The 22083-nt window shown below is 36.6% G+C and overlaps 2 protein-coding genes across 2 annotated transcripts in view; one reads left to right on the top strand and one right to left on the bottom strand.

The window, feature by feature from the left end:
• Window positions 1-22083, bottom strand: part of LOC134842499 (cysteine-rich PDZ-binding protein-like) — a 305601-nt gene that overhangs the window by 244963 nt on the left and 38555 nt on the right. The window lies entirely within an intron of this gene.
• LOC134841664 (zonadhesin-like) lies at window positions 21058-21710 on the top strand. The gene is made up of 2 exons (XM_063857700.1): window positions 21058-21261; window positions 21414-21710. The coding sequence occupies exons 1-2, from the start codon at window positions 21058-21060 to the stop codon at window positions 21567-21569; spliced, it is 360 nt and encodes a 119-aa protein (XP_063713770.1). The 3' UTR covers window positions 21570-21710.

Raw genomic sequence — 22083 nt, forward strand, 5'->3', positions numbered from 1 at the left:
ATATGTAAGAACTTTGAAAAAAAAGAAAACGGGCGAAAACAATTTTAAACATTTAGTTGGGAAAAGTAAAAAAATTTTGAATCTGTTGTAAATTCTTTCAAAGCTTGAGTGACTCAGCTAATTTGCTGCCAATCTGTAACTTAAAATATTCCCAATGACCATGCGAGTGATTTTATTCTGTTTAAAATATCCAAACAATGCGTATCTGTGGTTGATCTTTTCTAAGATTTCCTGAAACAGTTCAAGTTGGTTGAGAAAACATTTCTGCGAAAAAAACTGTTTTTGTTGGACACTTATGAAACATAACTCATTCAACGAAACCTGTAGCGCTTCCTTATGATAGTTTGTTGGAATCGATCAAGCAATGATAAACTGGAGAAGGCCAGTAGCTCAAACTGAAATACATTTTGAATTGTTTTCACTTCAAACTCAGGCGGTTTTATGACTGACCAAATCAGAACCAAAATTCATGGAGAAAAACGTTTCCGATTGCTTGTGAAGCGGACAACAAAATTGGGTTGAAATCTTGGATGTATCAACTAGCCAACATAAAATTGTAGCCAAACATTTACGGCGAACAGATTTTTTGCCTTTGGAACCTCTTAGTGCACATAAAGGAACTTAGAATAATTTTGAAATTTGCTTAGGCACAAAGTTACAAAAAAACTAGCAGAAAAACAATTGAAACAAAATGTCAACTCTCAAAGCTCTTGAAACTGCGTCAATCAAACGATAACTATTTTACAAAAACGAGCGCACAAACGTTTCGATCCAACCCGCTGTAGATTTATGCCAATATTGTTGGTGCTATATGTAGCTTTTAATTAATAGTTTCACTTCAATTATGCCAAAGAAAATCAAAATTGGTGGTTATGTGAAGCCTCCAAGACGCGAATGATACTCGCTCTTCAACAATGAGGCCAATTTCAAAAAATTTTGGCAAAAGAATAAAATCACCCAAGCGTCGTCATTCAGCATTTAAAAGCTTATGGAACATAATTGTTCATTGAGACATTTTATTTTTTCAGTTTTACCAAACACTTACCAATTTGATTAGTTTCGATATAATCACAGATCGTATGAACTAGTGAAACCAAATTCAGAAGCTTACAGATTTCTAAGAAATCGTTATTTAATCTCCAACAAACTGTCTGTGTGTAATTTTGGAAAAAAGTGTTTGCCACCATTACAACCGTTCATTTTGTTATTACAAGACAGGCATCATCGTAATGTTTGCCATAATTGCCTTCCATAAGTAAAACTTAAAAATTGATGAAAGTGAGATATATCAAGCGATGAGTTATCGAAATTTACTTTGCTTAGATCAATGTTCTGCCTAGCAATGGATATCAATTTCGTGCTTGATTACAATATCTTTGTAAATGAAGTTGACCATGTACTTGCTAGTGTGAACAGGATTTATTTTTCTCAAGTCAATCAAAACTGATCTTTTAAAAAAAGTTGACTGTTTCAATGAAGGAGCACAATAGAAAACACAAGCTCTTAAAACTTTTAAATTATCAATGCTTTCGTGAATCAGCATACCATAATAGATTTCATTTTGAGTTCCTAATAAAAATATAAAACTTGTTCAAATGTGTAATTTTTATAATAACTCTCATATTTTACTTTTCTTCTTTCATATAGCTTTTTCAGAGCTTAATCATTCAATCGGATCGAGAAAATGCGCTGTAAGTCTTGACGACAGGTTTAAAAATGACATTACACGAGTGCACAAAGAAACAATATTTGTAACCGCTGGCTGATCAATGAACTAACTTTTTTAAATGATTTTTCACTGTGTTGGTTTTGTCCATGACACAAGAATACCCATAACAAGGAAAGGTTTGACAAACAGGACGCAAAAGATGCCAATTTCGGAATGACTTGCCTCACAGAAGCTAACAAATTTTTTTTGTACGTCCCAAAATTCCTCTTTTATCTGATTCTCTAACACATAGAAAAAATAAATTTTTTAAAGAACCCTAATAACAGAGTGTAAGCCGTTAATAAATTGGAAGCTCTCAATTGAACTAGACAAAGACGGAGTCAGCAAAAGAGGGAACATTAAACTATCCATTGAATTTATAATTGTCATGAGCAAACCCCAGCAAAATTGCAATCCACATTCGAGGATGACAACTACCATAAACATCAAGACAGAGAGGTTCACGATAAAGTTCAAGTGATGTTCCAGGAGTCAAACAAAAAAAACGAGTGGAGACAATGTGAAAGAAGGAAACGAAACTGAAAATTTTTTTTTTAATTCCACAGATAAAGTCAAAGAAACCTTTTCAATTTCAAATGTCAATTCATCATTAAACTTTTCACCCAAATAGAAATTATCTTTTGGATATCTAACTTTATAACAAGGTAATTTTGGGCATCGAACAACTATCTATTTAAAAGGGTTGAGTTGCTGTATTGCAAATAAAACATTAACCTTCCCCAGGTCAATCAAAACTGATCCTTTAAAACAATAAATTGACTGTTTCCATGGAGAAGCCACAACAATAGAAAACATAAGCTCTGAAAACTCTTAAATTATCAGTGCTTTCATGAATCAGCACACCGCAATAGATATCAATTTGAACTCCCAATAAAAAAAGACTCAATCGAAAATGGCATTTATATAATAACTTCCTTATTCTGCTGTTTTATTTTCATATAACTTTTCAAAGTTTGATTATTCAATCTCATCGATAAACTGCGCTGTAACTCTTGACGACATGTTTAAAACTGAGACTACCCGAAAGCACGAAGAAACAATTTCTGTAACCGATGGCTAATCAATGAATAATCTTTTCTCTATGAGCTTTCACTGTGTTGGGTTTGTCCATGAAACAAGAATAACCATAACTAGGAAAAGTTTGACAAAAAGGACATAAAAAGTGCCAATTTTGGAAAGATATATCCTAAAAGTTACCACTACTTCATTTGTGTTCGACTACAAATTTCTTTGTTATCTGGTTCTGTAACAGATAGAAAATTAACTCTTTAAATGATCCCAAATAACGGAGTGTAAGCCGGTGATAAATTGGAAACTCTTAGTTAAACTTGACAAAAACGGAGTCAGCAGAGGAAGGAACATTCAACGTTCCATTGCATTTATGATTGTTAGGAGCAAACCCCTGCAACATGGTTGCAATTCGGTAGCAACCTGATTGCAATCCGGATTCGAGGATGACAAATACCACAAATATCAGGAAAGAGAAGGTCACGATAAAGATCAATTGACGTTCCAGGAGTCAATTGAAATAAAAACGACTGGAGACATTGTGAAGGAAGGAAAGGAAAGTGAAAGAAAGAGCATATGTCCCCAGAAAAAATGAAGGACATTTTTTCAATTTTAAATATCAAATCATCGTTAATCTTTTAACCCAAATGGAAATTATCTTTTAAACAGCTAACTTCAGAATAAAGTAAATGTGTGCATCGAATAACTATCTACCTAAAAAGTGTTGAGTTGCTGTATTGCAAATTATACACTAACTTTTCCCAAGTCAATCTAAACTGATCCTTTAAATTAAAAAAAACCTAACAGTTTCAATGAAGGAACAATGACAACAAAAAACGAAGGCTCTCAAAACTCTTAAATTATCAATGCTTTCATGAATCAGCATACCACAATATATATCAATTGGTGCTCCCAATAAGAAGATAAGACTTGTTCGAAAATAGCATTTTTATAACAACTTCCGGACTCTGCTTTTTTAAACTTTAATATGGCTTTTTCAAAGTTTGATTATTTTTTAATCTTATCGACAAACCGCGCTGTAATTCTTGACGACATGTTTAAAACTTAGATTACCCGAGTGCACGAAAGAACAATTTCTGTACCCGATGGCTGATCAATGAATAAGCTTTTCTTTAGGCTTTTTCACCGCGTTAGACTTGTCCATGACACAAGATTACCCATAAAAGGAAAAATTTGACGAACAGGAAGCAATAAATAATTGCCATTTTTCAAATGACTTACCTGACAAAGTTACCAATATTACATTTGTTTTCAATTTTAAGTATCAATTCATCTTTAAAGTTTTAACCCAAAAAAATTATCTTTTAAATACTTAACTTCATAACAAGGTAAATGTGTGCATCGAACAACTATCTATCTAAAAAGGGTTGTTGTTTTGCGAATAGTACACTAGCTGATGATTTAATATAGTTTTCTAAGCTTTTAAACACAACTCCTATTTATTTAACTCTTTCAAGATCGAACTCACTTTTTTCTGCTGCTTTTAGCCTGGATATTGAAACTGTCTGGTTTACTGTCTGGCATTAAAAAGCAGACAACGTTGTGATAAAGCCCCTATCCTATTGCAATCCCAACAGAAGACTTTGAGTTTTTAATCAAGTAAGGCAGACGCAAAACTGATAAATTGCTCTGAGCTTTTAGTTTAATGGGTTTTTATGTGAAAAAAATCAATAACTTGTAATTCCAATTTCATCAAGAAACTGAAGAAAAGGGGAAAATGAAGTTTGAAGTCTAGATTTCAGGTGCAAATTTGTCTCAGCCAAAGAGTTGAGAAATAAATTTTTTTTCTCGAGTAGCTCAGTCGAATTGAAATAGTTTCCTTTTTTATCACTAATTTTCCTTTTAGTAACAACTACTCTTTAAAACATAACATTGCAGAACTGACAGAGGTAAGATTTTAATGTTTTTCTATGAGTTAAAATTATAACATTTAGCCCAGAAACCTCAAACCCATGTTGGTATTTACGACAATTGTTCACCCATTTATAACTCATACTTATTTAATCAACCTTTTTAATTTATATTTTTATATAAATATCATTTTAAACATACGACCAGATTGACTATGATCTATGATGACCTTTAGTCTGAAACATGCTTTAATTTAATTGCTAAGAAAAACAAAAAAACATTATCGATCGACCATATGATTCTTTTAGTAAAATGCATAGTCACATCAAACTGAAAGCAGTATATATCCATGGAAGCGAACTTCGTTGCCTGGATAAATTTGCTAATTGCAGAAAAACATGCTAAAATCTTTTGTGGTAAAAATTGCTACAAATGAAACATGACAGAAACAATCTGCGGTAAAACTTTTAAGACTCAGTTCGTTTCAGAAAAAAATGTTGAGCCGAAAACATAATTCCAAATCGACGAATCTATTGCTTAAATTGATGAAAAGGAACTAACAAATTTTCCATTATTTAAAATCAACAATGAGCTGTCGCCGAATTCTCTATAATTGATTTACTATAATCAAATAAAAAAGGTGTATCTGAAGCAGTTTCGATTGCTATCAGGAGGCAGCGACTCAAGCTTCCGCGCAAGAAGTTTTCCCTTTTTAGACCCTTTTAGTTCGACCAAATTGATTTTCCGAGCATTCCCAGAACACTATAATGACCGGCAAGCAAAACTTTTGAAAAAAAAACAGGTCAACATTGCCCCCCCTTCAAAATTAGTGTATATTGGTATATTGGAGCCGATGGCGCTTTTGATTTACTTTAGAGTTGGTCGCCAAAAATGATGTCATCAAACAGAACCAAAGGGGTGACCCTTTGGTTGGTGAAGGGGGTCGACAAAAATTTCTCAAACCCGGGCTATATCTTTGAACTAGCAACTTGCAAATCACCCTCAAGGGGTTCAAACAAACAAAAAGAATTTGAGAGCACTCTAGCAAAACATCTTCCATGGTACAGTGAAGTACTCATACGCCAAATCTAAAAAACGCTGACTGGCACCTAGTCTCATAGCACCTAAAGGCAGATAGGAGATCAACATATATCGCATGCTCTTAAGCTATGCAGCAATAAAGACTGCAGCCAAGAAGAGCTAACCAATTAAGATGAATACAATTTTTCAAGCACTCACCTACAATCAAAAGCTTAACTCCTCTAATAATCTACACGAGTCGAGATTTTTCACCTAATTTGAAGCAAGATTTGAGCGGTTTGAGCGGTTTTTTTTAGACAATTACGCTCAAAATCTTGCTTCAAAATGAGCGGTTTGAGCAAGATCTAAAAAAACCGCTCAAAAACCGCGCAAGATTTGAGCGGTTTAACTAGAAAAACCGCTCAAAAACCGTTCAAATCTTGCGCGGTTTTTGAGCGGTTTTTTTAGATAAACCGCTCAAAACCGTTCAAATCTTGCGCTGTTTTTTTAGATAAACCGCTCAAAACCGTTCAAATCTTGCGCTGTTTTTGAGCGGTTTTTTTAGACAAACCGCTCAAAAACCGTTCAAATCTTGCGCGGTTTTTGAGCGGTTTTTTTAGATAAACCGTTCAAAAACCGCTCAAACCGCTCATTTTGAAGCAAGATTTTGAGCGTAATTGTCTAAAAAAACCGCTCAAACCGCTCAAATCTTGAGCGGTTGTTTGAGTGTTTTTTTTATATATAAAAAAAATCGCTCATAGATATATACAAAGATACGTACATACATCTATACACACATACATACATACATTCATACATACATACATACATACATACATACATACATACGGCTGAAACCTGGTAGCAGATTTAATGTTCAACAAATAATCTGGTTGCCTGTATAAGTAACCATTTCGACGACTTCTTACCATCTGAAAAATTAGTTTTTATGAACTTAATTTTAGAAAGTTATTTCAATAGTGATTTGCGTACGGGAAGTTTTGTGAGCATAAAACATACCAATTTGGGTAAAATGTCCAGTTATCTATCCGTGCAAGCAATTACGTTAGGCGCAAAACTCGTTTTTATTTGAAATGTGGCTAGCTTATTGATTGAAAAATTATGGTAAGAAAAACAAACTTTTTTTGAGTGTTACATTGTGTTGTTTTGTTCCAACACTGAAAGAAAGTAACGGACTACTTATATTCAGGGAATTTTTTCTCGAAACAAAATTCGATCTCTTATGTTGACGTTTTTGACAGATTTTTGTTATATCAGCCGAAAAGTGTTGTCCTGAACTCAAAATAAAAAAATATTTCACTTTCTGAGAGTTTAATGATTGCAAATTGGACCAAAATGAGATAATTACCCGTGTTGAAAAAAATTGCTTCTTGCACAATTTTTGCCTATGTAAAAGATGAATATCGTACAACTTCGTAGAAATCAAAAGAAGAAAAAATTTGTACAATTATAGCAGGACAAGTTTTTTATAATTACGAAGCCTACGTTAATCTCTAATTCAGTGAACCCTTTCCTTTTACAAGTTTCCAAACTTCAGATTTGCTCACGCGATCTAGCGTTTCGACTATCATTCTAACAGTCACTTTTCTCCGTGATCAATTTGACCTTAACTTTCACACTCACGTCGCTTCTGACCAACTTGCCGTTTTAAGCTCTAAAACTATTCTCTTTAATTAACTACGCGAACCAACCGTTTTTTCTCTTATCGTAAGTGTTCTCTCTGTTGGACGCTCTCCGATACTCTCCAGTTCTTTATCGTTATTTTTAATTTAGTTTTAGTTAAGTTGCGTCATTCCCTATCAGTCTTGGTGTCTGCTTAAATCACACGTCTGTACATCTTTTATGACTAGGTTCCTCCCCTGTTAACACTGCCACGTGCCAAACTCAGTTTCGTTCATCAATCTTTTCACGCTGAATAGATACCCGGTACGCGGTAGATGTCGCAATTCAAATTTCATACGATTCCTGACCTCCGTGAAGTACAGCTCTCAAATGCAACCCATAGACCGAAACTATGCTATATTTTTTCAGTTATTTTCAAAAGGTTTTTACTTTAGTGTCCTGTTAACATTCCGAACTACCGGAGGTATGGATAGAACTTTTCGTGGGAGGTAATTCATCTCAAGCTTTTGAAACTTCCAACTCTGCTCTATTCATATCCCAACGTTCTATCTATCGTTTCTTCTTTTAGAGATCAAATTAAGCCAAGAACTCACCTACGGGAGCAAAGTAAGCTCCCCGTCCGTTCATACTATTTACAGACTTAATTCTCACAAGCCGCACTCCTATTACTACTAGTTTTCTCTGGGACTACTTTTCTTTTGTCTAGTTGAATTGCTTTTAATGGATCATTCGTCAAGCCAAGTGGAACTCATTATATACCATGTTCAATTTGAATTAATTCTACTGCGTCATGGTGACAATGAAGAAGCTATATCGCTGTTTCAATTGTCAGTTTTTATTCATTTCCCAATTGATAAGTTTCCTCCCAATTATTAGTAAGGAGACTGGTTCCTATTTCCAGGGGTTGGGCTGGCGTATACGCCATTTTCCGGTGTTAATCCCGGGTTTATCCATGCAATTTTGGTGTCATGGCGCACAAAAGTGAACTTAAGGGCACCCAGCCGTCACCCGGGGTCAGACTTCAATATTTGGTTTCAGGATACCGTAGAGGTCCTACCTACCAATTTCCATCCATATCCCAATAATACGTTCCAAATTATCCCATTTTAAAGGTTCTTTATCATTTTTCCCGCTGTTAACACCAAAAAAAGTCGCCGGAGGTGTTTTACTCACTGGTTCTTTTTTCCGGCGGTGGTGACTATTATCTTTTGCCGCCATAAAATCAGTATGCCCTCGCTCATTTCTATCAGTAAATTGCCTGATTCTCGTCTAGGGTTTTTTTTTGTGAAGTGCTAATAGCTTACGATCCAACTGTTGGAAATGATTCAAACTACAGCAAAAGATGTATCTTGCCACTAGCCATCATCCCTCCGAGTTTCAGCTGCCTGCACTCCTTGGGGCCCGAACAACGACTTCCGTAATTTAGGGGTGAGTCTGATTGTTTAAGACTTAATACTGGAAGTGGAGACCTGGGGGTCTGCGGTTCTAAGCTTAAGCTTCCCTCAACTAGGTCTACAACATAATAACTTTGAGCTCAATACTACCGCTAATTGCCGAGTTCTGATAGGGCCATTTACAATTCCGGGGACTGTTATGACTTGCCCCCCGTGAACTGAGGGGTCCCGTTTTTCGTATGCCCTAGTCAAATCATCTCTAGTACTGCTCCTTTGAGTTTCATAACATTGGCTTCCTCAGTTCCTTTTTTGGTGGGTGTGTTTGCCGATTTTGGTGTTTTTTTTAAATATTTTCTGGCATAGGATGGAATATGTCTTCGAAGATTTGAATTATTTTGAGCTCGACGTTTTGCTTGCTGTACTACTTAACTTAATGACTAATCAACTTTACTCTCAGGTTACCATAGCATGCAATACAGTAGAATCGCCAATTCCACAAAATTATGCCAAAACGAACTAAGTCATTCCATTTAAGTTCTCAAGCAAATCAATTTAATTTTTTCAAAGCGAACCCTGCTTCACAGAGCTTAAAAAGGCAGTCAGAACATTTAAGGCTTCTTTCTGATATGAGCAGTCGCGTTGTACTTTGTGCTGGCTTGTTTTATAATGTTCAGCCGTGTTTTTTCAAAATCATTTAAAAATTTTTATCAAAATTCTCCATCAAAAATATCTTTAGACACCCTTTAGGGCAGTCTGAATATCCAGAGTTTTGTCCTGATGCAGGCAGACATGTTTGATTCTTCTTCTATTAGAGAATGATGCATTCCAAAACCAAAACACAATCATACATATTATCCAACTTTCTATACATGACTTCAACTACTTTCAGCGACAGCATTGCGTGACAGCTTCAAGACAACATAGATCATCTCGGTTCGACAAATGTCCTTGTGTTCCTTTATTCTGATTCACAGGGGTTTGAATGGGTACTTTTGAAGACAAGTATGACTATGAAACCATATTACCTAAACAGAACCCATCGCAAAATAAAATGAACAAACTCTTTGAGCATTTCTTACACAACTCAATGAAATAACTGAAATTACCCGATTTTGTTTGTTTATATGCTCAGCGAAGTTCATAGTACCAATATTAAGTCAAACTTGGATTACAATGGGAAAAGGAGACTATTTTTGTCATATATTTACTTAGCATAACGGTAAGGCGTTCATTTCAGATCGTGTTTTCATTCTTTTCCCAGCCATGCCAATTATAGTCTGCGAGGACTAGCTATCACTTGACCTGATGCTTCAATTCTACTTCAGCTTGGCCAATTTTTGCAGCAATAGTGGTGTCGTGTTAAAGTTCTTGACTAAAAAAAAACAACTGTGGGTTGCAAATGAGAGAGCTCTGCTCAACATGATAGCTTAATCTAAACTGCAGTGGAAATTAGACAAAACTGATTATCCTGTAGCAAGCTGAGCAACCTTTGATAGCTCTTCTTCTGCAATTCGTAGGAGCCAAAATATTATAATTAATATTGTGTGTTAGCCGATTATATACAGAAGACTCTAATTATCACAGTAGCCAAAAAAGAGCTGATTTTTTTGTCCGTTTCATCAGGCGTATATCTTGGACTCATCTGTTAGATGAGCCACATAGATTTTCCGAGCTGTACTAACGCACTTAACAAAATAGCGAGAAAGTTTAAGAAAGAACGTAGTTAGAATTGAATATCGAGTAAGCTGAACTATAGAGTAAATATTGAACAATTACCAAGAAAAAAAACACTTACATAATAAAGTCTTTTGGACATAACTTCTCGCATCACAAATAAAATAAATGAAAGGATGATAAAACGTCGATCAGGATTCAAAAAATAACAGAAATGAAACATTTGTGCGAAAAAATATTTAAACATGTATAAAAAAAATTATATAATTTATGGGCAATAAAAAAAAACAGATTTAGAATCATTGAAAAAAGAAATAATCTCAAAAGTTCACACAGGGGCTGAGCGGAGCTATGCAACACTTTCGAAACAACTGAAGCATACAATTGCAAGCTGGTGAATAGAAATGGAGTCTGAGTTCGTTATGTTAAAAATACATCTACATAAGTTACACACACTGGTCTTGATAATGATTTTCATTTCTAGGATTTCACAGAAGAAAAAAACAGTTTAGTTAGATCAGCTTTTAGTATCCCTCAAAGGGCTGTTACTAAATTTTTAACAGCTTCATTCTCAGGAAATTCCAGAAGAAAAAAAAACAATTTTGTTAAATCAGGTTTTAGTATCGCTCAAAGAGCTTTCACTAAGATTACAATACTTGGGTAGACAACCAATCAGTCTATAACAAAATGCCATCAAATAAATTACCATAAAGCAAGCTGAAGATTTAGTTTCAAAATTCAAAAAAATTAAATCCCGACTCTCTTGAAACAAAAAAACATTAAAAGTTCTTTTTACTTTATTTCACACATTATAAGATGGCTAAGCCGACATAAAACATACTGAAACATTTAAAGGAAAAATCAACAAAAGAAAAAACTCAAAAATAATGATCGCAATCTTTTTTATGTTTTTCTTATAAACTGTTCTTCAAATTGTTTTGGTTTGTTTTATGTCGGCTTAGCCATCTTATAATTTGTGAAATGAAGAGGAAATAAGTTTGTAATGTTTTTCTTTGTCTCTAGAGTCGGGATGTAGTTTTTTTGAATTTTGAAACTAAAATGCTCGATTTGCTTTATGGTAGACAATTTGAGGACCTTTTTGTTCTCGACTGATTGGTTTTTTATCCAAGTATTGTAATCTTAGTAACAGCCCTTTGAGTGATATTAAAAGCTGATTTGACTAAATTGTTTTTTTTTGTGTGGTTTCCTGAAAATGAACATCATTCAAGACCAGCGTGTGTAACTTCTGTAGATGTTTTTTCAAAATTTTTTAACATTAGGATCTCAGTCTCAATTTCTATTCGCCAGCTTGCAATTGTATGCTTCAGTTGTTTAGTTATTGCATAGCTTCGCTCGGATCCTGTATGAAATTAATTCATTTAGTTCAAGAAAAACAGATCGTCTTTACTCAAAATGAATTTTTAAATCGAGAAAGTTTTCAAGCCTATAAAAAATAAGCAGATAAACGATACGTCGACTAATCCAAAGATCCCGAAAAAAAACGAAATAATCCATATAGAAAAGAAACAACGTCCGTTCTGATTTCAAACTCCAGATCTACATTCTTTTTTGAAAACGTCATTAAGAGTTTAAATACTCCAATCTAATGATCGCCTTAAAAATTTTGTTTGCAATAAAACAATAGCAAAGTTTTTCGTTTAAAAAAACAATCACAAAGAAGTTTTGGTGTTGTTTAGGCAGAATGAAATTGTAAGAGTTTTTGACAGAATTTTTCTTTCTCAAACAAAAAGTGTTGTTGTCTTAGGCTCAATTTAAAATTAGCATTTCACTTTCATTTTTCACGGTAAAATTATGGGGACTTAAAGATTTCCAATTGGGTCAACTTACGACAATTATGGTGCGATACATTTTGTGCTATTAACGCGTCAGCGGAGATTTCACTCGTTTCAAACACCGTTACAAATTGAACTGAGGCACCCTTTTTTAATTGAACATTTAACGCTTCGTCATATCCGAAATATATTAAGTTGCACTTAATATAGCGTATGGGGTGATCACAAACAAACCGAAACATTTTGAGAAAAATTTAAGGAAAGAAAAAACACGAAATGATTGTGATCTTAACAAGAACGGCTTTAATCAAATTAAAATTTATTATATCGAGAAAAATTTAGTTCTTGAAAAACAAGCCTACTGAACTTAGCTAGATAAATTTAAATTTCCTTAAAAAACGAAATGATCAGTATCGAAAAGAAACAATGTCAGTTCTGATTTCAAACTCCAGATCTAAACTCTTTTTTGGAAACTTCATATACCTCATAAGTACTTCAGATTGCTGATCGGACTATATAATTATAGTTTTTGTTTCTCATCAAAGAGACAAAAGGAAAGTTTTTTCAATTTTTAAAAAACGAAAATAGTCGCAGAAAAATTTTAGGGTTGTTTACAACTTTTTTCCTATCAGTGGAAAAATGCCAACCTCAAATTAACATTTCACTTACTTTTTCAAGTTATTTTTGAGCAAGTTACCTTAAAATCTCGGCAACAAAAACTAGGAATCAGAAGTTTATTTTGAATGTATTTGAGGTAGAAAAGACTTTTTTCAATGTTTTAAGAAAAACTATTGATAATTAAATTTGAATCCCTGTATGTAATTTTTCACGAGTGCCACTGTTTCAAACAAGTCTATAGCTACTAAATTTTACCGAACACACGTAAATAATTTGTTTCAAAAACTCTTTGCAGTTGGTTGATCTTCAAAAATTGTTTTGAGAAAAAACGGCAACTATCACTAATACCTTTAATTTTGCCAATCAAATAGCCCGATAATGGAGAAATTTTGAAGATTTTAAAAATATTTTTCTGTCTTTTTTTCCGTTCAATATTTTATGCGCTTACTTCAAATACTCACAGAAAAAGGAAAGCCGGTCACATAAAAAAAGTGAAACTGCCGGAACAAATACATCATCGGATTGAAAAACTCTAATCAGTAGTGGATTAAGGGCGCGCGGACGCCTCATTCTTCAGGCCTGCCCCCCCCCCCCCCCTCGAGAAAATAGTAAATCCGGCTCTGGTACTAATACATGAAATATTTTCGTTCTTACAAACATTTAGGTTGCGATAAAAACTGCAAATCAATGACCGCTAAATTTTAAACTCTTTTGACAGTTTCAGGGCAAAATTTAACTCATTTAACCCATGAAAAGAGTTTCGAAAACCAAGAAAAACCGTGAGTAAAAGAACTTCAAGGAATCAGTTCAATTTCTAATAAAAACAATTTTTGGTCTGGGCCTTAAATTGTTGTTTAGTTTTTTGGTTTCCAGAGCTTCAATCTGAGATGACTATTGACAAAAAAAACTTACATTTGTTCCAAGGCTTATCACTTAAAATTGGAAAAAAATTCAGCTCGCAACAAAAGTACTGTCATGAAATTAATTTAGACTTATAATCGCTCAAGGGCAAAATGAAGCGGCTCTCACAGGGGCGGATCTAGGATTTTCTCGGGGGGGGGGGATTTTCAAAAAAATTTCGAAAATTTTGTCGACTTTTTTTAAGGTCGACCAAATTGATTTTCCGAGCTCTCCCAAAGCATTAAAAAGACCCTGTTTTGGTCTTTTTTTGTGCCGCAGGTAAATTTTTGAAAAAACAGGCCAAAACAAAAAAAGCATTTTTAGACACTTGTTGGAAAATTTTGACCAAAAATCGCGCTTTTTCGGCGCGCGCTCCCCCCTCAAAATTAGTATATATTGGCATCGAAGGCGCCTCTAGAACATTTTTAGGTTCCGTCACCAAATATGGATATCTCAAAATAGTACAAAGGGGGACCCCTTGGGTCGACCAGGGGAGTCGAATCCCTAAAAAAAAAGCATCCCTCCCCCCCCCCCCCCCACCACCACCCCTAAATCCGCCCCTGGGCTCTCATTCGATTTTTTGATTTAATAGTTGTTTTAGTAACGTTTAAAAATTTTAAGATCGATTATTATCAAGATAATTATGATAAGTAACGGGCTTAAGAAAACTTGTACACGTTTTCAAGATGCTTTCGACATAGACAATTTTTTTTTACAAATCAGAGTTACTAGTCTTAACTCACCTATTTAATAGAATTGAAGATCAAAACTTGAAAATCATACCTTCGTAATTGTATTCAACAATTTCTCATCTCTTTTTGTTATATCTGAGTTACGTTTGGTCATTTTTAATTCAATATTAGCAGTTTAACTGTTTCTTCTCAATTGTATGAATATATCAACCTAAATTCTCCCATCCTAAATTTGCGATATGACATCTGATAAAAATCTTACCAATCTTTACAATTTATTACCATTGACGAAGCTCTAAGAAATTATAACAGTCATTATGAGCTTCATGTTATATATTCATTTAGTTATCTAGCTCATGCGGTCGATAAATTGCCATCAGTATTATGATATCCATGGAACATATTAAAATCATATCAAATGAGGTGTTATTTATGTAGAAAGGTAATAAATAATAGCCCTTGTGTCAGGTAAAAATGGGAGTTTCCCAAAACTTTGATCAAAATTTAACGAATTGGTGTCAAAAATTGTTTATTCAGAAATATGATAAGCCCTATAAATACGGGCTAATTTGGAATCAAATTCAATTCAACTGGGGTTTCCTCAACTAACAATCACGGAAAGAGCTTTCGAGTCTTTCTTCCAAACTTCTCTTTGACCTTTCTTCAAAATTTCTTCTTTAGTTTTCGCCTGTTTTCAAAACTTGCAAAGCTTTTGAAAAATCTTCGCAATGAAGATTGCTGGAGTGTGCCTTTTGGCACTGGCCTTCATCGGCGCTAGTGAGTATAAAACCCCTTTTTGAAAAATAGAGAAAATGTAAACTGAAAATCAAGTATAGCATATTACGAGCTTGTTTAATTGTGAAACCACGAAAAAAATCTGCATACAATTTTATATCTAGAAATAGCAACCTTTGAACAAAATTTGTATTTGAAAAGAAAATCAATCTCATTAGCAAAAAGGCTTGAGAAAAGAGAAAGTCAATTATTTCTTACGGTAGTTTTTCTGACCTATACTAATCACATCTCAAAAATTTCTTTTCTAGTTGTCGAGTCTTACATTTTTAAATTTTCTATAGACTCTCTATCTGGGAGCTCAAGGCATCTCCCGACTCCCACAGTCGGCAAGACCTATCTCTCAGACTACAAAGCCTACACAGTCACCGGATTCCCACTTCTGAGCAACGAAAGAACCGGAGTCGCCATCTGGACCAAGGTGCTTGTGCACCTCGAGTCCGAGACCCGATTGGTAGCGAAGCTTCAGGATCCCACAATCCGACAGGTGCACCTGGACATTGACTCGGTTCTCCCGGTCGACAGGGTTCCCGATCTGGAAGAGGCTTTGAGCAAACCCGAAGAATTCCAGAGACTCCCCAAGAACGTCGAGGACCTGCTCAAGGAACACATCCTGAAAGAAGTGGTTCTGAAGTTTGAAAATGGAAAAATCACTGAGGTCGTTGTCGATAAGAACGAACCAGAATGGATCCTATCTCTGAAGACTGGAATCTTCCAATACTTCCAAGTCCCGACAGTGACTAAGACCACTGAAACAATGGTCGAAGTACGCAATTTTTTCTAAATCTTTCAAGACAAATTTTTTTAAATAAAAAACAGATTTTAAAAACTAGCAAAATCTATTTCTAAATTAAATGCCAAAATTTTTATGAAAATAATTAACAGCTGTAAAAAGGTTTTTATAATGTTATTTGTTCAGGACACCTTTGTCGGCAGAGATTGTGAGGTTTTCTACGATATTGCCCGACCCAATACGACAAGCGATACCATCTGGGTCACCAAACAGTTCAGCCTCGACAACTGCAAAAAACCTCTGATTCACGACGACCTTCTGAGAATCGCCAACGAGCCGAGAAAGGACATTGAAAAGCCGAAGAACTTGAGATCTTCTTTCGTGACCATGTTGAACATGACTGCCGAGGGAAAACCGTTCATCTTCGAGATGGTGGCCGAAGGACGATACACTATGACTATGTTCACACCCAACCACGGCGAAGCCATCACTTACACCAGGCAAATATGTTACTTTAAAATTGGATACTTTTTCTCAAAACTGTTTTGAAATTTGAATTAAAAATTGGAGACGGCAAAATTGAATTTGAAAAATCAGAGGCTCAAAAACCTAACATGAATACTAAAATAAACAAATTTCATTAAAAAAAATTAATAGTTTCTATTGTACAGGCAAGAGATGAAATACATGGGCACCGTTGACACAAAACTGGTCAAGACAGCCCGACACCCAGTTGTCCGACGAACCTCCATCACCCCCGAGATGCTCAGCGACAAAATCCACATGTACATGACAGAGCCAGAGGCTATCAAACTAGACCTGATCAAAACCCTTTTCACTGAAATCGTCCAGGAGACCGTTCTGTCTAGCGAACCCACCTTCGAAGGCCGACTTACAGAGAAGTTCAACTTGGCCGTTCAGCTCATGAACACTTTGACTGAGACCTCATCCATCAAGCAGATTGTTGACTTGGCCACCCAGGAGCAGAACAAACCCATGAGGAACTTGGTCATCACTGCTCTCTCCAACACCCAAACTACAGTTGTGGCGAAGGCTTTGACAACCCTGGGCACGAAATTGACAAAGACCGAAATCACTGAGATCATCTACGGATTGGCCATCAACGGAGTCCCAACAACTGACTTGATCCACGAGCTGAAGAAAGTCTACGTCGCCTTCCCCGAAGAGCACGTTCGGGAGCAGACACTACTGGCGATCGGATCCCAGCTATACGAACTCTGCCGACCAATGAGAGTGTATGGAAAGGACCTCGTGATCCCGAAGGATACTAAATGCACTAAGGACTTCAAAAATGAATTCATCAACGTAAGCATTCATAAATGGCATAAATGAAATGCCAACAAGAGTTTTTTTCGGAAAATTCAATTACACTGAAGATAAAAATTTCTAGATGAAATGAATTGAAATAAAAAAACTTCTAAATCTGAAACGCAAAATAAATATACTTGTTAATTTTTCAGTTCTTCAAAAAAGAATACGTCAATGGCGACGAAACCCGAAAACTGATTGTGCTGAAAGCTATCGGAAACAGCGGACTTGACCTGGTTGAGTTCATGAGCGCAATCATCCGAGACACAACCATGCCCATGGAACTCCGAGTGAACGCCATCCGAGCTTTCAGACGAGTCTCTGACGTCCGAACTGTCATGGACACTCTCCTGCCAGTGTTCCGACTGCAGTCTCACCCAGTTGAGCTGAGAATTGAAGCTTTCAACGTCTTGTTGGAAATCGAACCCACTGAGGAGATGTTGACCGTCCTGGTCAGTCACTTCAACATGGAGGATAACTTGCAATTGGGCAACTACGTGTACACCTATTTGGAATCAATCATCGACATCCCAACTATTTTCGCACCTACCAAGGACCTGTAAGACTCAGTTTACCTTTCAAAAACCAAAAAAAAACTTTTTTATCACGATCAAAATTGCATGCCAAAAAATTTATCAGCAAATCAGTTCTAACTAACACAAACGAACCAAAAAACGATCTCGGAAAACAGATAGGAAAATCAAAAATTCTTATATGTTTGATGAAAAGACTCGTTTCGATTATGGTTATCAATTTTTGTTTACAGGACCATTGGTGCCCAAAACCTTTTGCCCACTTTGAAGCGATTTGAGAGCAACTGGTGGTACTCAATGAACATCCAGACCTTCGTTGAACAACTTGGGCTTAAAGTGTTCCGACACCTCGAGACCCGAATGCTAGTCACTGACGAACAGACCTGGCCACGATCATTCATGCTGAAGCTTACCCGAGAGTACTGCGGATTTTTCGTCAACACCATGGAAGCCGGATTGAGGTTCGAAGGAGCCGACACATACCTCCAGGAACTGTACACCAAGTACTATGCCACCACTGAACTCTTCGACTCTTACTCTACCGTCTACGCGAGGAGCTTCATGAGGGATATCTCCAAGATTCACCAGATTCTGTCCAACGACCAAATTGTCAGCCGACCCATCGAGAAGCCTAGGGGACATTTCTTCTGGAGAGTTCTCGGAGCCGAACTTGGAGTGATCCGATTCAACGAAAAAACCCTTGAACAATTGCCGACAGACATGCTCAACACTTTGATGAAACTCGATGAAAACATGAAGTACTTCAACATCTTCTCCCAGGCTCCTCTTACCCTGAGGGCTCCTACTATGATGGGAACTTTGATCTTCCACGACTACACTAACGATGTCGTCACTAGCCTCAACATCGAAGACTCTGACGTGCAGAAGGACGATCTTATCTGGTCTAAGCACATCACCCTGAGGTAGTATGACACTATGTAAACCAAACGAGTTTTTTCTTCTTCAAAAACTGACATTAGAGCAGAGCTTGGTTACAGCTACAAACAGCACTTGGCGACTTAACTTTTAGCACCAACTCAGAAAAAATTATACTTCGATGAACTTGAAATTTAAATGGCAATGCTTAATGTAGAAAAATTGTGCAAAATTTGCGAGAAAATACATATTAGTTATCCGCTTCAGGAACCTGATGAAGAAACGAAGCATGCACGGAGTGGCTCTCGGACCTCTGGAAGTTGCCATCGGAAGCTGCCAGCACGTTAAAGTCATCCTACCCCACACCATCGAAGTCACCATGGATTCCAAGAGCGAAAAGGTCGGCATCGAACTCTACTGGAATGTCAAGGATCCCGTGTACAAGAGCATGGCACCCGAGAACTACGACCTGATCACCATCGAGCAAACCCCCATCAACTATTTTCTCAACATCGATACCACCAAGAGGCAATCAGTTATCATGTTCGAGAAAATGAACATGCACCCACTCCTGAAGGTCTCCGAAGAGCGATACTACTTCGACTTTGTCGGTCACAACTTCACCTCGATCCAGCACATTGATGAACACACTATGGCTCTTCCTGCGTTCCCTTACGACGGCCGACACTTGATCTCACTCTCGTTCTACGACCGAGTTGTGAAGCCCTTCGGAATCAAGATGGAATTCAACCTGAAGTCGCTTGTGTCTTCATACACCAATGGAAAGTTCGACTGTTAGTATGAATATTTTATCAAATTTGTAAAACACTCATTTTGCGGTATGCCGAGAACTTTCACTTGAAATCTGCATTTAGTTTTAAAAATTCATTTCGTGAATTTGTTTTGCAATCTTTAAAAACAAATATTTACGACGTCAAACATTTGAATTTTAGACTACTTGGACATTACATTGAACCCCCGAGTGCCCGAGGAGACCAAAGCTCTTTCGCTCGGACTTTCATACTCCGAAGAGAGATTCGCGAAACAGACCCCCGTCACTCACATTACTCTGGAATACACCCCACAATGGGAGAACAAGGGCACATACCGAGTATTCTTCCAGAAGCAGGAGCTGATGGGACGATCGGACCCCGAACTTGAGACTCTCTCCTGGTACGACGCTGCCGAGGACAGGGAACTGGAGAAACTGTTCACACTACAATACGGATGGAACATGGAGTACACAAAGGAAAAGCAGGATATTGTTCTGAGATACAAGGTCAGCAAATCAGATCTGCAGAAACTGTTCGAGAGAGAGGATCTGAAATTGGAAGACTCAGAGTGCTACAAGTGCGAGAAGCTGACACAAGAGACTGGCGTCCACACCAACATCCACTGCGAAACCTGCATGCTCAAGAGGCAGAGCCGAACCCAGAAAGACTACGCTGTCTTCATCAACAAGGAAAAGGTATACAAAAAATATATCATTAGTAAAAAAAAACATTTTGAAAACGAGTATCGCAGTGAATACAAGCTAATGAAATAAGAGCAATAAATGACTTAGAAAAAAATCATATGCGAGAAATTTTTTAAAGAAAATAGCTAGCTGTATTTTTGGACTTCTAATTTCTCGGTTTGCTTTTAGTACGGTAGCGATCTTCTGGTTAAAATTTTCGAGTTCTTGGACCGCGGAAACGTCAAATACCTCAGCGACATCCAGTCACGATACCAGGAAAATGTGACACCTAAACTCGTGCAGGAATTTCGAACTCTTGTAAACGAATACATGACCGAACTGAACAACATGGACCAACTTCTGGCCTTCCGAAGAGTCGAAGATGTGCACCCTTTCTACACCATGCGAAACATCACCACTGAAGTCGAGGACGAGCACCTTCGATACCTGAGAGTACCTCTGACTCCTGCCGAACGACGATTGGACAACCTTCCTCTGGACAGACTGACTGACGTGCACCTCCAGAGATTCGACTACCAGACCCAAGGCATCTGCCAATTGGACAGCCTCAACACAGTCAAGACCATGGACGAAGTTGTCTACAAGATCTCCGATTTCCCCACTAACTGCGAGCGAGTGCTGGCCCGAGACTGTTCCGACAACAAGACATTCGAAATCACTGTTTCCAAACCTTACTCCTCATCTCCCAAGGTAGAGTTTTAAGTTTAGATATACAAAAACAAATATTTGAAAGCAAAGAATAAATTTAGATAATCACAAACAAAATGTAGATATTGAAAACAAAACAAAATCCATATATGATGAAAACAAATCAAAACTAAGCGTAACATCAATTTATTAAAATATGTTTAATGAAGCTCATTCAAAACTAACAGCACTTAAACTAATTTATAATCCTTGAAATATATTTCAGGTGGTCCTGGTCAAGGTCGCAGAACGAGTGATCAAAATCGTTCCCCAGAAGACATCTGTCATGGTCACGGTTGATAACACACCTCTGCTCATGAACCGAATTGTGAGGAACGAGTTCGTCTACGAGACCTTCGAAACCAAGTCGATCAGCGGAATTGTCTCCGACATCGTCACTCCCAACAAGGATACCATCAAGTCTGTCGAGGTATTCCTGGGAGACATCCTCACTCAGATTGTTGTCATCGAAGATTACGTCAAAATCATGGTGAGAACACTCTAGAACAACTATAAAAACCATAATGCTTCCCTAATTAGGAATTTAGAAACAATTTGAGCCTTTAGCCAATATAAAATTGAAGCAAAATATCTCTTAAAATTGTTGCATCTGAATTTTAACCCACCGTTTTTTTGTTAAAGGTTCCCTTCTGGTACAAAAACAAGATCTGCGGCCTGTGCGGAGACTTCAACACTGAACGAGTTGATGAATTCAAACTGCCGAACGATAAGGTAGCCGACAGCTTGACCAGCTTCATCAGCGCCTACTCTTCGGACAAGTGCTACACCCGAATGTAAGCTGATTGCACTCAAGGCACGACAAGAACAATTCTGATTGACAGACGGAAGGACGACAATGTTTTTTTTTCTACAACAAAAACAATCAACAGAATTTGAAAGGAAAACCAATTATTGAACTGAAATGACTCTCACTGCATGCAGTTGAAGACTTTGTTTCAAATTTAATTTATAATTTTATGACTTACAAAATTCACACTTTCAGCAAAACATCTCTTCTGACCTTGCATAAGCAATTTTCACTTTTTGAATGAGTAAATTTAGTGTCGACTATTTTTTAGCAGCACCTTAAATCCATAAAAAGCTTAAGGCTGATATTAATCTATTTAAAATATAATTGCTAACTTTTGCAATCAAAAGTCATTGTGATTTTGCCTTAAACTAAATTTCAAAAAAAAACCGTCATTTCTCCTCAACAACACATGCTTAGCTTGCTATGCAAAATCCAGAGTTGTTTTAGTTATTTAATTTTGAGCAGTAATGCATTGACATTGCTTGAACTGTTTGGCATCAT

Source organism: Symsagittifera roscoffensis, chromosome 3, assembly GCF_963678635.1.
Source record: "Symsagittifera roscoffensis chromosome 3, txSymRosc1.1, whole genome shotgun sequence".
NCBI classification, from domain to species: domain Eukaryota; kingdom Metazoa; phylum Xenacoelomorpha; order Acoela; family Convolutidae; genus Symsagittifera; species Symsagittifera roscoffensis.

Coding starts and splice junctions, on each gene's coding strand:
- LOC134841664 (XM_063857700.1), top strand. CDS start 21,058: ATGGTCACGGTTGATAACACACCTCTGCTCATGAACCGAATTGTGAGG. Junction 21,262..21,413: donor AAGATTACGTCAAAATCATG/GTGAGAACACTC, acceptor TTTTTGTTAAAG/GTTCCCTTCTGGTACAAAAA.